Source organism: Sinocyclocheilus rhinocerous, unplaced genomic scaffold (genome assembly GCF_001515625.1).
Source record: "Sinocyclocheilus rhinocerous isolate Xijiao unplaced genomic scaffold, SAMN03320098_v1.1 scaffold5, whole genome shotgun sequence".
NCBI classification, from domain to species: Eukaryota; Metazoa; Chordata; class Actinopteri; order Cypriniformes; family Cyprinidae; genus Sinocyclocheilus; species Sinocyclocheilus rhinocerous.
This window is the reverse complement of record NW_015661874.1, coordinates 1,468,020-1,482,625: the sequence shown is the minus strand read 5'-3', so window position 1 is coordinate 1,482,625 and position 14,606 is coordinate 1,468,020. Positions and strand designations below refer to the sequence as shown.

Sequence of the window (14,606 nt, the reverse complement as noted above, 5' to 3'; positions counted from 1 at the left end):
TTCAGTATTTTACGACGATAATAATAATAATATTAATAATAATAATAATAATCACAGCTATTATTATTTACATAATGTTACAATATATTTTTTTAAATACTTAACATTAAATATTAAGTAAAATTAATTTTAATGTTAAAAATTATTAGTAATAGATTGTTGTTTTTCATAAAATAACATAGCATGAGAATTATGGAGTAAGAACTGGCAAGATGCAGGAAATAATGACATCATAACTGACGAAAAAGGAGGAGGAGGAACTAAAACCAGAAAAGGGTGATGTTTTCACATCTGCACAGTAAGGAAATACTTGAGGCTGCAACATGATGACGAATCTCCTTGCAGCCATATGGACCCTGATGTCTTTGATTCTGTCGGGTAAGACTTACTGCACAACGATACATCAGAAGTTTTGCTTCTACTGCTGAGTATATAATTTGCTTGAGAAAGCACAGATAGGAATGCTGTTTATACTATAGAACCAGCTGTTTCTGATTAGACTCCTTCAGAATTACTCATATGCTTCCATTTCAGACGCTCTTGCTGCTGACTGGACAGTGCGTGTTCCTATGGATCCAGTCTATGCTCCTCCTGGTTCTTCTGTAGTTTTGGAGTGCACCTATGACTACCCTGAAGAGTCCGACCAGGGAATACTGCGCAAAGTGCTGACAGAGATGTGGTGTCTGAATGAAAGCCGCTGCATTACACCCAGATACGTGTACCACAGTGCAGGGATATTCCCTGAGCCCTCATACCAGGGCCGAGTCAAGTACTTGGGGCAGACAGGGAGCAAAAACTGCTCTCTGATGATATCTGATCTGAGGTCAGAAGACAGCGGCGTGTACGTGTTCCGGTTCATCACCAACCACCTGAAGGCCAAGCTACCAGGACAGAGAGGAGTGAATCTACAGGTCACACATCAGATAGAAAGTAAGAACAGTCTCTTATGCTCTGGATATGCAATATTTCATCTCATATTGCACAAAAATGAAATGTTCCAAAAGGAGGATTTTGCATAATAAAAAAAAAAGTTTGGGTCCCCCAAAGAACTTTTCAGTGAACAGTCCTTAAAAGAACCATTTTTTCTTAGTGTAAAGAATATTTTTTCCACTGTTATGAACTTTTTGTGCATTGGAGAGATTCCATGGATGTTAAAGGTTCTTCATTGAACTATTTAAAAAACAAACAAACAAACAAACAAATTAACAATTTAAGTTGCTCATTTTGATCAATGAATTTCCAAAGTTTTCAGTCATTTGTCAGTGTATGGTTTAAAATCCTTTTAGGATGAGGATAAATACAATTAAATTAAATATTTCAGACCCAAACATCTATTAAAATTTTCATTCTAGGCCTGGAAATCACAAATGTAAAATTTTCTGATATTTTCAAAATTTATAAGATCCCTTTAGATTCCCCTTACGTCATATATCTTTATGAATTTATAAATTATATAACACTTTTATATTGAATAATATCACTATGACTACTAAAAATGAGCAATGGTATAAAAAACTATTAGCAATAGTATAAAAACTATTTATTGCTAGTTCATGTTAGCTCAGGTCTATTAAATAATAATAACATATACAACTTTTCATTTTAATCATCTGTTAGTAGATTCCTTGTTTAATATTAAGATGAATTTAATATAAAATATTTTTTCTTTGTTAGTTCATGCAGTTAACTAATGTTAATAAATGGAACCTTATTATAATGTTACCATTCATATTAATTATTAACCAGGTTATTCGTCTGTATTATAAAATAATTAAAATGTGTTTAGCTTTTCATTACTAAAACCCACCACAACAATGAAATATAATTGTTTAAAAATCCAAATCATATCTAAAATTAAGCATCTTGACGGTTGACATAAACGTGTGCGACAAGAAAAAATATCTTTTGTCTGTTTTCTATTGTTCAACTCATATAGTAAAAGCAAAACTTCCTTTTTTAGTCCACAGCAAATGTCAGCTCTTCGCAAGAAGACATTTCCACAAAGTTGAGGCACTTCCTCAGAGAAACCTGTCTAGCTTTCATGACCTTGACTGTGGGAGATTCATTTCAAAAACTGTGACCAGTTTACATGACATTATTTAGCACAGATAAACACATTTTTCAGCCACATTAATGACACTTTAAAATGTGTGAATACTGTGGTATAACTTGCCAGTGCTAACGGTAGCGAGGAAGTCATGCGATTGTAAGCTAGCTTGTTATTATCTTTCTAAATGATATGTAAAATAATATAAGATATAATATCAATACCTGAAAGTATTTGATTGTCTCAAATTCTTCACAGCAAGAAGTGCATCTTCATCCACTACTGGCATTGTGCTTGGAGTTATTATCATGGTTATCATAACAGCAGGCATTGTGGTACTCATCAGACGCAAGTCACGGTAAGCAAAGCATTTACTCAATAAATGTCTTGTCTGGCATCATTTCTGATCTTAGAAACTAATGGAATATGGCTTTGTTTTTCAGGGGAGAGAGGTCAAGATCAATTTAAACAAGCTATTACCACAGAGGATGAAACAATAACTTGTGACTGTGATCAAAACAGAGATGTAAACCAATAGTTCTGCTTTTTTTCTGTTTGTGTGCTACTTTTACATTCATTTTATGCATTTTTGCATCCATTACAGAGTCTATTATTTATCTATTTATATTACTTTCTGCACATCAAACGGCATGTTTCATTCTCATATTTCACTTTTTGTTGTCTATTGTATATCATATTGTATCTTACTTTTTGCATGTCACTGCCGCTGCATGTCAGGGTGACGACACTGCCCTCAGCCACTGAACTAGTGACTGAACAACATGTTTTCTTCACAGAGTCTGTAAAAAGAGAAAATAATGGTTATGTACAGATATTGTGGATTCTTACATTGTAAATCATAGAAAATCACATCTCGTTCTACCCTCTTCTGCAGATCATTTTAATCATAAAAGCACTTGGTATTGTTTATAACACCTCACTTCCTAAAAATGAAGCAATATTCATTGAAGGAATAGTTCACCCTAAAAAATGACTGTCAATCTGTTGCTATTTACTCACCCTTGAATCTATGAAGAACCTTCACACAGTTCCAGATTGAAAAAAATAAAAAATAGAAAATATATATATATATATATATATATATATATATGACCCTGGACCACAAAACCAGTCATAAGGTAAATTTTTTTTTAAAAAGATTTATCATCATCTGAAATAAATAAGCTTTCCATTGATGTATGGTTTGTTAGGATGGGACAATTCTGTCTCTCTTTGTAGAATCCCAGTGCCCTCTGTGTGATTGCCAAGGTATCTCCACGACTGCGGATCCTGGCAGTGTGGCACTGGAACTCTGCCATTTAACGGAATTAAAAGGGGATTTAGGGAGATGCGTCTGTGTTTGGGGGGGATTGGTGGCCAGCAGAACTGGGAGGTATGGAGGCGGGGCTTTGCGGTCGCCACACAGTGCACCAGAGTGTTACGTAACGTGTTTACTAACACACTAGCCAGGAGGCAATTAAGTCCCATAGTTCATCCCGACCTGTTCTGATTGATAGCTACTCTCGATTGGTTCCCGAGCGTCTGATTGTTGCTGGGTTAATGAGACGGCCCTATCCGCCCGGCTCCAGAGGACGCAGCCTTTTCAGAGCTGTTGGTCTTGTGTGTGTGAGTTATTAGATGCCATATTGGGCTAAGCTTATTTGGATAATCAGAGAGGCCCTTTCCTCTCTCTCTCATTAGTTCACTCTCTCTCTCTCAGTAATTGTTGGCTGTGTTGTGCTGTGCTCTGCAGTGCATTATGTAAATGCATAAACCCTCTGGTGCAATGGTTGCACAGTGCCAGCTAGTGTATGACAGTATCGGCCGGGGCATCGACCGGCTTGGGATGGGGGTGGGGTTCTGTCACGGTCAAGGTGTGTGGAGGCAGGCAGGATGACGAGGACGACAAGGATTCAAATAAGGATGTTTAATGTAGAGACAACAAGGCAGATACGGGTAGATGAGACACACACACTCAGGGTAACATTCACAATAACCGACAACCCAAATACCAGAGACAGGAACAGATATAGTGCAGATAACGAGGGGCAGACAGGTGAGCACAATGAGGTGATTAACTAATGATTATACGGGCTAAACCAACACAAGGGGAAGAAACCACAACAAACAGTCCACAGGGGTGTTACATTTATATAGTATATTTGTTAATGCATTAAGTAATATTAACTAAAATGAGCAATATATTTTTTTTACAGTATTTATTCATCTTTGTTAATAAAAATACAACTATTTATTGCTAGTTCATTTTAGCTCAGGTCTATTAAATTATAATAACAGATACAACTTTTCATTTTAATAATTTATTAGTAGATTGTTTGTTTAATATTAAGATTCATTTAATTAATTTAATATAGAAGATTTTGTCATTGATAGGTCATGTTAACTAATGCAGTTGACTAATGTTAATAAATGGAACCTTATTGTAATGTTACCATTCATATTAATTATTAACCAGGCTATTCCTCTGTATTATAAAATAATTAAAATGTGTTTAGCATTTCACAGTTTACAAACCCGATAGTTTACAACCCCCCCCCCATTTCCATTTTAATGAGGAAAATTATACTTTAAAAAGTAAAACAGTCATTATAAATTCTAATAATATTTCACAATATACCTGTTTTTACTGTATTTTTGATCAAAGAGATACAGCCTTGGTGAGCATAAGAGACTTCTTGTAAAAACATTAAAAAATCTTCCTGACCCCAAAATTAGTTTTGAGCAGCTGGATTTTATTAGAGCAAACTGCAGCTGGACACAATTGAACAGAACAGAACAGTGGAGATTTCACTTGTGTGGCCTATTTTCAAGTCTCTGACATTCAGCCTACATCAAGTGGTCCATTCATGTGCTGTAAGTACATGTAGTTTAAAAAAATCCCTGTGGTTTCAAAATTTCTTCCATCAGTTGACCGCTTTAGACTTTAGACTTTAGACTCTTCCATCTCCTCTCTCGGTTGCTTGGCAAGAACAGTATAAACAGCATTAGGACCATCTTTGAGCTTCTTCTCTCCATCTAGAGGTATGTTTGTGACCTTCGCCTGTTCCCGACTGTAAATAAAGATGACAAACACAACATCTATGGCCTTAATATGACAGAGGACTGGCACAAACCAGCACACATGGACTGTGTGATTGTGTTTAACCTGGGCATGCGAGAATAATGCACCGTAATGTAGTTGATTTTTCCCTGTTCCTCAGCACTCTGAGTAGCTTCTTTCAGGGGCACGATGGAAGGTTGGCTGCTTTCATAAATCTCCTCCGGCTCCTCCTGAATCAGGCACAAAATAAAACACTCATGAGTTTGGAGAGTATGACTCAATTCATATACTATCCATCCTTAAAGAGGACATCGGATGCAAAATTCACTTTTACTGTACATGGTGCTTGCATATAAATGTGTCTTAGCAGTGTGTGGACACAACTATCCTACAATGATAAAAATCCATTCACTCCTTTTTTTTAATTCCCAAAAAACTGATACAGACTCAATTATCAAGCGGTTTTGATTTTCTGAGCAGTATGACGTCATAGTGCTTAGGCCCCGCCCACGACAGCCGACGGACTGTCCCGTATTAGCATATTTGCGCATATTTGGGCATCCGATGTCCCATTTAATATCAAGACTACAATCAGTGCATCACAAATCACAGAACATTATACAACTTTAGCGTATAGTGCCTGTCATGCAATACTATTTCTGGTATAGATTTTCAAACTTTTGAAACACATACATGATTGTTTTTGGGTTAATGTTGTTATTAATGAATTGTGCAATGGAAGAAGATGAGGCTGAGACTTTTTTGTTGAGCAAAGGTGCTGAGTTTTTTAAAAGTATAAACCTAAAAGTTATGTAATGATGAATTTTGAGATAGGAAATTAAGCTACTAATAATAATGCCCGGTGGTATAAAGACTATTTCATTATGATATAGTATCTTACTACATACTGAAAAGTATATCTTGTTTCCAGCGCACATACTTTTAGTCTGTTATAAATACGTGAATTGCGTCCCAATTCACATACTTATTCTACAGAGACTGACATTAGTGAACAAAGATCTGAACAAAGAAAATTACCGGAATGTCCAACATTTTTGTGCCCTTGAGGAGAAACGTCTCTGAAGTTGATTCACTAAACAGAGTATTGTCCACTGGCAAGTCAACTATTGGTGAACACTGTTTTTTAGGAGAAACAAGGCATTCGATTAATATGAACATTTTAGGTTAGATTCAAATCAAGCAATGACAGAATAAGATGTATAAAAATGACCTGTTTTTCTTCCTCGAGATTTTCAGTGTCCACGCGATGCATGTTTTTACTGCAAAAGAGATGTGAAATGATGTGTGTAAGATTAGAAGAGAAGATCAGATATTTACTACTAAAGCCAGCAAACATAAAATCACCTGATCATGACAACCACGGTCAGTGAGATCAATCCGACAGAAACACCCACTGCAGATGCCAATGCAATCACCTTCAGTCGTCCTGAACATGCACATCACAGCATCTCAATCATAGCCATACAGTACAAGCAAATCCTTCATCTGATGAACAGTAAGCGGCACCAGGAAGTAACTATATTTATGTTCCTCTCCATATTCACACACACCACTAATACTTAATACTTAGTAGTAGTGTGTGCATATTATATTTATATGATATATGAAATGTGTATGCAATAACACCAATGTTGAAGAAACAATACAATATAATATTTAAAAGAGGTAAATGTTTGATGCTCAAACAAACAAACAATAAACATGTTGGTGAATTGTGTAATGCACTGACCTCGAACTTTCACCGTCAGAACCGGGGAGCTGTGTGCTCCGATGCGGTTGCGGGCCTTGCAGTAGTACTGGCCGCTGGCTCCAGGGCTGACCTCAGCAATGGTGTAGCTGGGACCCGATCGAGTTTCCCAGGCGTCAGCCGCATTGATCCGGTGCCAGGTGTAGTTCTCCACCGCCGGATTGGCCTGACTGATGCAGGTCAGCGTCAACGAGCTGCCCGATTCGATCACAGTGGAAGGCCGTGCCAACACAGAGGTGTTTTTGGGGGCATCTGAGAGTGAGAGAGAGATGGGGTGGAGTAAAAAAGTGCAGTAAATGGTTAAACTATTAGCACCACAAACCACTGAGTATATAACGGAAGCTTAACTTGCAATAAACTTGCAATTCTGAGTTTTCTCACAATTTCAAGTTTATTGTTGCAATTCTGCTTTTTTTTTTGTATTGTTTATATCTCGCAATTATGACTTTTTTCTCTGAATTTTGAATTTACATCTTGCAATTCTGAATTGTGAGAAAAAAAAGTTGCAATTTAGTTTTGTTTTTTAATTCAATGGTGGAAACAGGCTTCCATAGAAATTGCAAGATCTAAATTCACAATTCTGAGAAAATAAAGTAAAAATTGAGAGATATAAACTCAGAATTCTGACTTTTTTCCTCACAATTCCAAGTTCATATCTCACAATTATGACTTTTTTTCCCCCCTCAGAATTGCCAGTTTATATCTCTAAAAATTACTGGAAATCGATGACACCGGAAGCCTCGCACATTCAAATGGCCACAAGCGCTCTTAGACTAAAAATAAGGTGGACAAACTTTATAATATCATTTATGATATACAACTATAATAAGTATAAACTTACAGAGTACTGAAAGGGAAATAGTGGGCGATGTCCCCATGCTGAACACGTTCCATGCAGTACAGTAGTACTGTCCGGCATGATGGGAACGCACGCTAGGGAAGGTGAGATTTTGCACAGTGCCTTTGGTCCAGGGCTGACCGCCGTTCACTTTGTACCAGGCGTATTTCTCTATGGGAGGGTTAGCATTGCTGCTGCAGGTCAGATTGACAGCAAACCCTTCCATGATGTCTCCTTTAGGACTGATGAGGATTCTTGTGTTTTTTGGGGAGTCTGGAAACACATGTAAATATATTTTACAATACATCAAAGCATAGAATAAGTCACACCGTCATTGCTCACAAATACACGTACTGTTCAAATGTTTGGGTAAAGGTTTTGGAAAGATTTGTTTGTTTTTGAAAGAAGGCTGCATTTACTTGATCAAAAATACCGTAAAAACAGTAACACTTTTAAATATTATTACAGTTTTTTTTTTTTTTTGAATATATTTTAAAAAGTAATTTATTCCTGTGATCAAAGCTGAATTTTCAGCATCATTACTCCAGTCTTCAGTGTCACATGATCCTTCAGAAATCATTCAAATATGCTGATTTCCTGCTCAAGAAAAATGTATTCTCAATGTTGACAACAGTTGTGCTGCTTAATATTTTGTGGAAACCATGATACATTTTCTCAGAATTCTTTGATGAATAGAATAGAAAGAACAGCATTTATTTAAAATAGAAATATTTCATAAAATTACAAAGATCTTTACTTTCACTTTTGATCAATTTAATGTGGAAGCCTATTTCCGCCAATGAATAAACAAGGTAATTGTAACTTTTTATCTCACAATTCTTAGTTGTTTTTTTCCTCGTAATTGCAGATTTATATTTTGCAATTCTGACATTTTTTTATTTTTTGTTCTGAGAAGTTCTTAACATGTTGCTATGTGGTTGCTAGGGTATTTTAGATGGTTGCTTATTGCTTACTCCAAAATAACCCACTTAGATATGGTTTGGTTCCCTTTTTCAATCATTTACAAGGTGAAATTTCAAAATTTTGAAAAGAAGTAGCATACGTGTCCTACATAAACTGGACAATGTGAGGTATCAATCATGCCCATGGCCTAAACAATATGGGATGAGTCACGTACCAAAGTTTAATACTGAATAATTTAAACACACCCCTAACCCTAAGTATGACCAATGCTAGTAGTACTAGTGATGTTTGACTTAAGTATGACCGATGCTAGTAGTACTAGTGATGTTTGACTTAACAAGTGTAAACAGGAAGTAAATACTCCTTTCATGGCTGAGCATCATGTGGTTTCCCGATTTGCCCTATATTTGTACACTTGATTTGAACTTTGATCTATTGGAGGGTGGCATACAATGTGACATAATGTCCTGCCAAAATTAAAGCTATTACACAAGTACCAGCAACTGAAATAAATCTCTGCACTCACAAAGACATCAGATCAGCAACAGTGTAAAAATATGTCTGATTAGGGAAATTAAAAGTTCAAATGTCTGGTGACATTTCCAAAACAGGAAATCAGGAAATTATCCTACTCACTGATAAACTGCACATCCTGCAGTTAAAAAGCTTCAATATTTAGAGATGCATGCTGAAAGGTTCTTTAGAATATTATATTCTTTAAACTAAGAAATGGTTCTTTTATTAACCGTTCACTGAAAGGTTCTTTGGGAAACCCAAATGTTTTTCTATTGCATTGCCACAAACCCCCCCCCCTTTGGAACCTTTATTTTAAAAAGTGTATGCAAACAGACCTGCACTGCTTAAATAATTTTTTTCTGGCTACATAAAAATAGAGGCAACCTACAGGTAACATTCAGTAAAATCGGTCTGGACCGGTCTGTGCCGAGCGGGTTACGGGCCACACAGAAGTACTCTCCATGGTCCCTGTAGTCCAAACTCCACAATCTCAGCTCAGGTCTAAAGCTGTCTGGCACACTGCCACTCTCTCCTTCTTTAAACCAGGCAAAACTTTCTGCTGGCGGAGCTCCATCACTACTGCAGGTCAAAGTCACCGAATCGCCCTCTCTGACTGCCTCTCGGGGGGTGATCTGTATCGTGGTGTAGCGAGGAGCATCTGAGACACAGAGAAAGAGAGAGGTGAAATGCAATTTCTAATGGGAGAGGGCGGCTGACAGTAGAATTCAGTTGAACACCCGGCTTAAATCACTGTATTTACAGTTTTATGTATTTAATACACAATATGTATTGCACAGCTGATTCCTTGAATAGCTTTTTTTACTTGATATTAAAGGGGTCATATGATGCTTTTTTAAAGATCATTATTTTGTGTATTTGGTGTAACAGAATATGTTGACATGCTTTAATGTTCAAAAAACACATTATTTTTCAAATACTGTACATTATTGTAGGTCCTATATGCCCCGCCTCTCTCAAACGCTTCGTTTTCTACAAAGCCCCCTCCTTTGACAAGCGCAGTCCGCTCTGATTGGCCAGCTGACCCAGTGCACTGTGATTGGCCGAACACCACAAGCACACGTCGTAAATGTAACGCCCCTTACCATAATCACGAGCGTCAGCTTTCAAAGTAAATATCAAGACAGTTAATAATGTCATTAGTTTTACCATCAGTTCAAGCCCGAAAGGACAACAGAGTCGCGTGACAGACACAGTGAGGAAGCTGGTATGTGTTTGCAGTACACAAGCCACGGTTAAGACAGCTGACTCCACTCTGATGTGCCCCTGTCTCTCTCTCTCTCTCTCTCACACACACACACACACACACATTTTTTTTAACTACACATACAGAACTATTGTCTATATCCATGCACAATACTCACATCCAAGAGCCAGAGTGACTCCCGGTGACTGAACGTTTTGAGGTGGTATTGGACGGCAGGTGTAGGTACCTGCATGCTGACTGTCAAAGTTATAGATGGCTGACAGCTTGTTGGACTGACCCAAATTGATCCCATTCTGATAAAGGGCAAAGTTCCTGCCAGGGGCGGCACAGCCTCGCGCCACACAGCTCAGGAAGACCGTCTCACCAGCAGCAAACATGTTGCCTATTCTCGGTGGATGTACATGAACCTGAAGCTCTGGAACCAGGACAATATTTCACTACATTAGGTCCATGCAACATGCTAAATTATTTTAGGAACAGGAAAGTGGGTTTCTCCACAATTATATGCAAATAATTAAATAAAAGAAAAAAAAATAATAATAAAAGAAAAAAAAAGTTTTAAATTTCTCTGTAATTGCTAGATTTTCTACAGAAAATGTGTGCAAAACTTTTGCTACAATTAGAAGATGTTGCCAGGCTGTTGCTTTGTGGTTACTAGTGCGTTTCTAGGTGGTTGTGTAAATAACACTCTTTCCACCATTGGTCGAATAATCAGGTTTTTTTTAAACGGTAATATTGTGACATTTTATTACAATTTCAAATAACTATTTTGTATTTGAATATATTTTCAGATGTAATTTATTCCTGTGATGCAAAGCTGAATTTTCAGCATCATTACTCTAGTCTTCAGTGTCACATGATCCTTCAGAAATCATTCTAATATACTGATTTGCTTCTCAAGCATTTCTTTTTATTATCAACATTGAAAACAGTTGTGACACCTATACTATTTTTGTAGATTTTTTTCACATTTATTTGAACATTGATTTGATTTATTTGAACATTTATTTAAAATAGAGTTTTTGTGTAACATTACAAATGTCTTTACTGTCACTTTTGATCAATTTAATGAATAAAAGTATTGTAAACTGTACTGACCCCAAACGTTTGAACAGTAGTCTATAGTTGCATCTACATATTAAACTGGTTTTTATATTATTTAACATAAAAAATAACCTTTAAAATGTGGCCTCACCTGTGACAGACAGTGTGATGGCATCAGGAGAGGTCCATCGGCCCTGCTGGTTGTCGGTCTCGAATCTGAAATGGTACGTTCCTGCATCGCTCAGCTTTGCGTTCGTGATCTGCAAACTGCATCTTTTGTGTCCCACCATGTATTTGATCCTGTCCCTGTACGAGGGGCTCAACAGATTCCCATCAGTATGGTAGGCAACATCCCGTCGGCCCTCTGCAGAGATGTGAAACCACATGACCCGCGTAGAGCTGTAGGGCGAGGGGTAATCGTAGCGGCACGGCAGTGTTACTGTGGTCCCGGCCCAAACGCAGATGTCTGTCCTGGAGAAATACACCAGCCATTTACTTTCCCCGACTCCTATAAAGCAACACAAGAGTAATCAGAGGCCGGTATTGACCTTAGCAAGGTGTGCGCTGTTGATCCCAGGGATAAAAGCAGGAAAAAATACAGATCAATACAATATAAATAACCTGTGCACCAAGGGCACTCAGGTAATATAAGAGCACAGATTAGAGCTGCAATACGCAATCACAACCATTTTATTGTATCAAAAACACAAGATACCTGTCCAAAATTACCTGACAGAAGAAGCACAGAGGTCACAATTACACGTACCCACATCTCAGCCCTGTTTGTGTGTAAAAACAAGAAAGGCTGTAAGTAACTTCAAGAGTAATCAAGAAATTGGTACCTGGTTTTGCTCTAACACTACCTGGTTCTGATGTTCTTCAGCGAGCGCTGCCAAGTCGTCTGTGGACACATGGACACGCACATGTGTTGAAGAGGGAGCCGAATGGCATCAGAAGCACAGTGTAGGACGCTGAGCCAGAGAGAAAGCAGAAGTTGAAGTGTGGTGATAGGCTGGCCATCCCACTGTCTCACCTCCCGTCTCTCTGAGCCTCTAAACTCTGTCTCTGTCTCCAGTGAAACTCTACGCCACCTTCAGCAAGGTGCACGAGGCAATAACCACAAGTTGCTGACATCCACATCCCTCCTGTTCACACACAAAACATGTTAAAAGGAAACAAGGCAGCAGGAAACATGTCTTTTAAAACACATTCACTTTGCCGCCTTCCTTAATTTAAAAAATCAATCTTTTCTTATGTTAAAAGCTAGAAATGGTTTCTTAGCCCTGACATTTTTCAGAAAGTTGTTTACAATTATATGACAGGGAACATATCGTTTTTGTGCTTACAATGATTAATTATTAGCGTAACTTCAAAGAATCTGTTTTGGCGGTGTCAAGAGAATTCAAAAATAAAAAAAACTAAAGTAACCACATATTTTTTTATGAAAATGAACCATGGGTTTACCACAGCAATCATAGAGTAACTTATGTATTCACACTAAAACCAGTAACCACAATACTTAACTAAAATTATCTATGGTTTTACTACAGGAACAAGAGTTTAACTGTGGTACTTAAATAGCTGAAACCACAAGTAAAACTCCCTTTTACTACTGTAAAAAATACTGTACTGTTTTTTATTGAAATCTACTCAGATTTGACTACAGAAACATGTTTAACTGTGGGATTTGTTGAAGTAAAACTACCTTTTATAGAAATAAACTATGGTTTTATTACAGGAACAAGAGTTGTACTGTAGTATTTGTTGTGAAGGCATAGTAACCACAAGCACAACCCGCCTATAGGAAAATCAATTTTGCTAATAAAAGTATCGGTATCGGGCGAGTACTGGAAAAAGTGGTATCGGTGCATCCCTACTTTCCACCATTGGTCGAATAATCAGGGTTTTTTTTAAACGGTAATATTGTGACATTTTATTACAATTTCAAATAACTATTTTGTATTTGAATATATTTTCAGATGTAATTTATTCCTGTGATGCAAAGCTGAATTTTCAGCATCATTACTCCAGTCTTCAGTGGCACATGATCCTTCAGAAATCATTCTAATATACTGATTTGCTTCTCAAGCATTTCTTTTTATTATCAACATTGAAAACAGTTGTGACACCTATACTATTTTTGTAGATTTTTTTCACATTTATTTGAACATTGATTTGATTTATTTGAACATTTATTTAAAATAGAGTTTTTGTGTAACATTACAAATGTCTTTACTGTCACTTTTGATCAATTTAATGAATAAAAGTACTGTAAACAGTATTGACCCCACACTTTTGAACAGCAGTGTATAGCTGCATCTACATATTAAACTTGTTTTTATATTATTTAACATAAAAATTAACCTTTAAAATGTGGCCTCACCTGTGACGGACAGTGTGATGGCATCAGGAGAGGTCCATCGGCCCTGCTGGTTGTCGGTCTCGAATCTGAAATGGTATGTTCCTGCATCGCTCAGCTTCGCGTTCGTGATCTGCAAACTGCATCTTTTGTGGCCCCCCATGTATTTGATCCTGTCCCTGTACGAGGGGCTCAACATATTCCCATCAGTATGGTAGGCGATTTCCCGTCTGCCTTCTGCAGAGATGTGAAACCATGTGGCCCGTGTGGAGCTGTAGGGTGAGGGGTAATCATAGCGGCACGGCAGCGTTACCGTGGTCCCGGCCCAAACGCAGATGTCCGTCCTGGAGAAATACACCAGCCATTTACTTGCCCCGACTCCTATAAAGCAACAGAAGAGTAATCAGAGGCCGGGTATTGACCTTAGTAAGGTGTGCGCTGTTGACTCCTGTGGAAAAAAAACAAAAAAAAAACAGGAAAAAACACAGATCGATACATTATAAATAACCTGTGCACCAAGGACACTCAGGTAACATAAGAGCACAGAATAGAGTCAGAGTAGCTGCAATATGCATCCATTTATCTGTATAAAAACACAAGATACCCGTCCAAAATTACCTGACAGAAGAAGCACAGAGGTCACAATTATGTGCACCCACATCTCAGCCCTGTTTGTGTGTAAAAACAAGAAAGACTGTAAGTAACTTCAAGAATAATCAAGAAATTAGTAGCCTACCTGGTTTTGATGTAACACTACCTGTTTCTGATGTTCTTCAGCAAGCGCTGCCAGCCGTCTGTGGACGCACATGTGTTGAAGAGGGAGC

At 37.5% G+C, this 14,606-nt stretch overlaps 2 protein-coding genes across 4 annotated transcripts; one reads left to right on the top strand and one right to left on the bottom strand.

The window, feature by feature from the left end:
- Nucleotides 1-314: 314 nt before the first annotated feature.
- LOC107726656 (sialoadhesin-like) lies at nucleotides 315-2,601 on the top strand. The gene is made up of 4 exons (XM_016536320.1): nucleotides 315-378; nucleotides 535-930; nucleotides 2,306-2,405; nucleotides 2,491-2,601. The coding sequence occupies exons 1-4, from the start codon at nucleotides 324-326 to the stop codon at nucleotides 2,513-2,515; spliced, it is 576 nt and encodes a 191-aa protein (XP_016391806.1). The 5' UTR covers nucleotides 315-323; the 3' UTR covers nucleotides 2,516-2,601.
- A 2,273-nt stretch (nucleotides 2,602-4,874) lies between these two features.
- LOC107726681 (B-cell receptor CD22) lies at nucleotides 4,875-14,606 on the bottom strand. Of its 3 annotated transcripts, none has more exons than XM_016536367.1 (12): nucleotides 14,540-14,606; nucleotides 14,401-14,450; nucleotides 13,807-14,163; nucleotides 10,537-10,794; nucleotides 9,543-9,812; nucleotides 7,718-7,987; nucleotides 6,859-7,128; nucleotides 6,474-6,555; nucleotides 6,340-6,388; nucleotides 6,147-6,245; nucleotides 5,214-5,338; nucleotides 4,875-5,118 (listed from the first exon to the last, which is right to left on the bottom strand). In XM_016536367.1, the coding sequence occupies exons 2-12, from the start codon at nucleotides 14,441-14,443 to the stop codon at nucleotides 4,992-4,994; spliced, it is 1,950 nt and encodes a 649-aa protein (XP_016391853.1). In that variant the 5' UTR covers nucleotides 14,444-14,450; nucleotides 14,540-14,606; the 3' UTR covers nucleotides 4,875-4,991. The 3 variants fall into 3 exon arrangements, with proteins under 3 accessions (XP_016391853.1, XP_016391852.1, XP_016391854.1); XM_016536366.1 differs by lacking the exons at nucleotides 13,807-14,163; nucleotides 14,401-14,450; nucleotides 14,540-14,606 and adding exons at nucleotides 11,575-11,931; nucleotides 12,153-12,202; nucleotides 12,287-12,524; XM_016536368.1 differs by lacking the exons at nucleotides 13,807-14,163; nucleotides 14,401-14,450; nucleotides 14,540-14,606 and adding exons at nucleotides 11,575-11,931; nucleotides 12,153-12,202; nucleotides 12,287-12,524 and having other exon boundaries at nucleotides 4,983-5,118; nucleotides 5,237-5,338.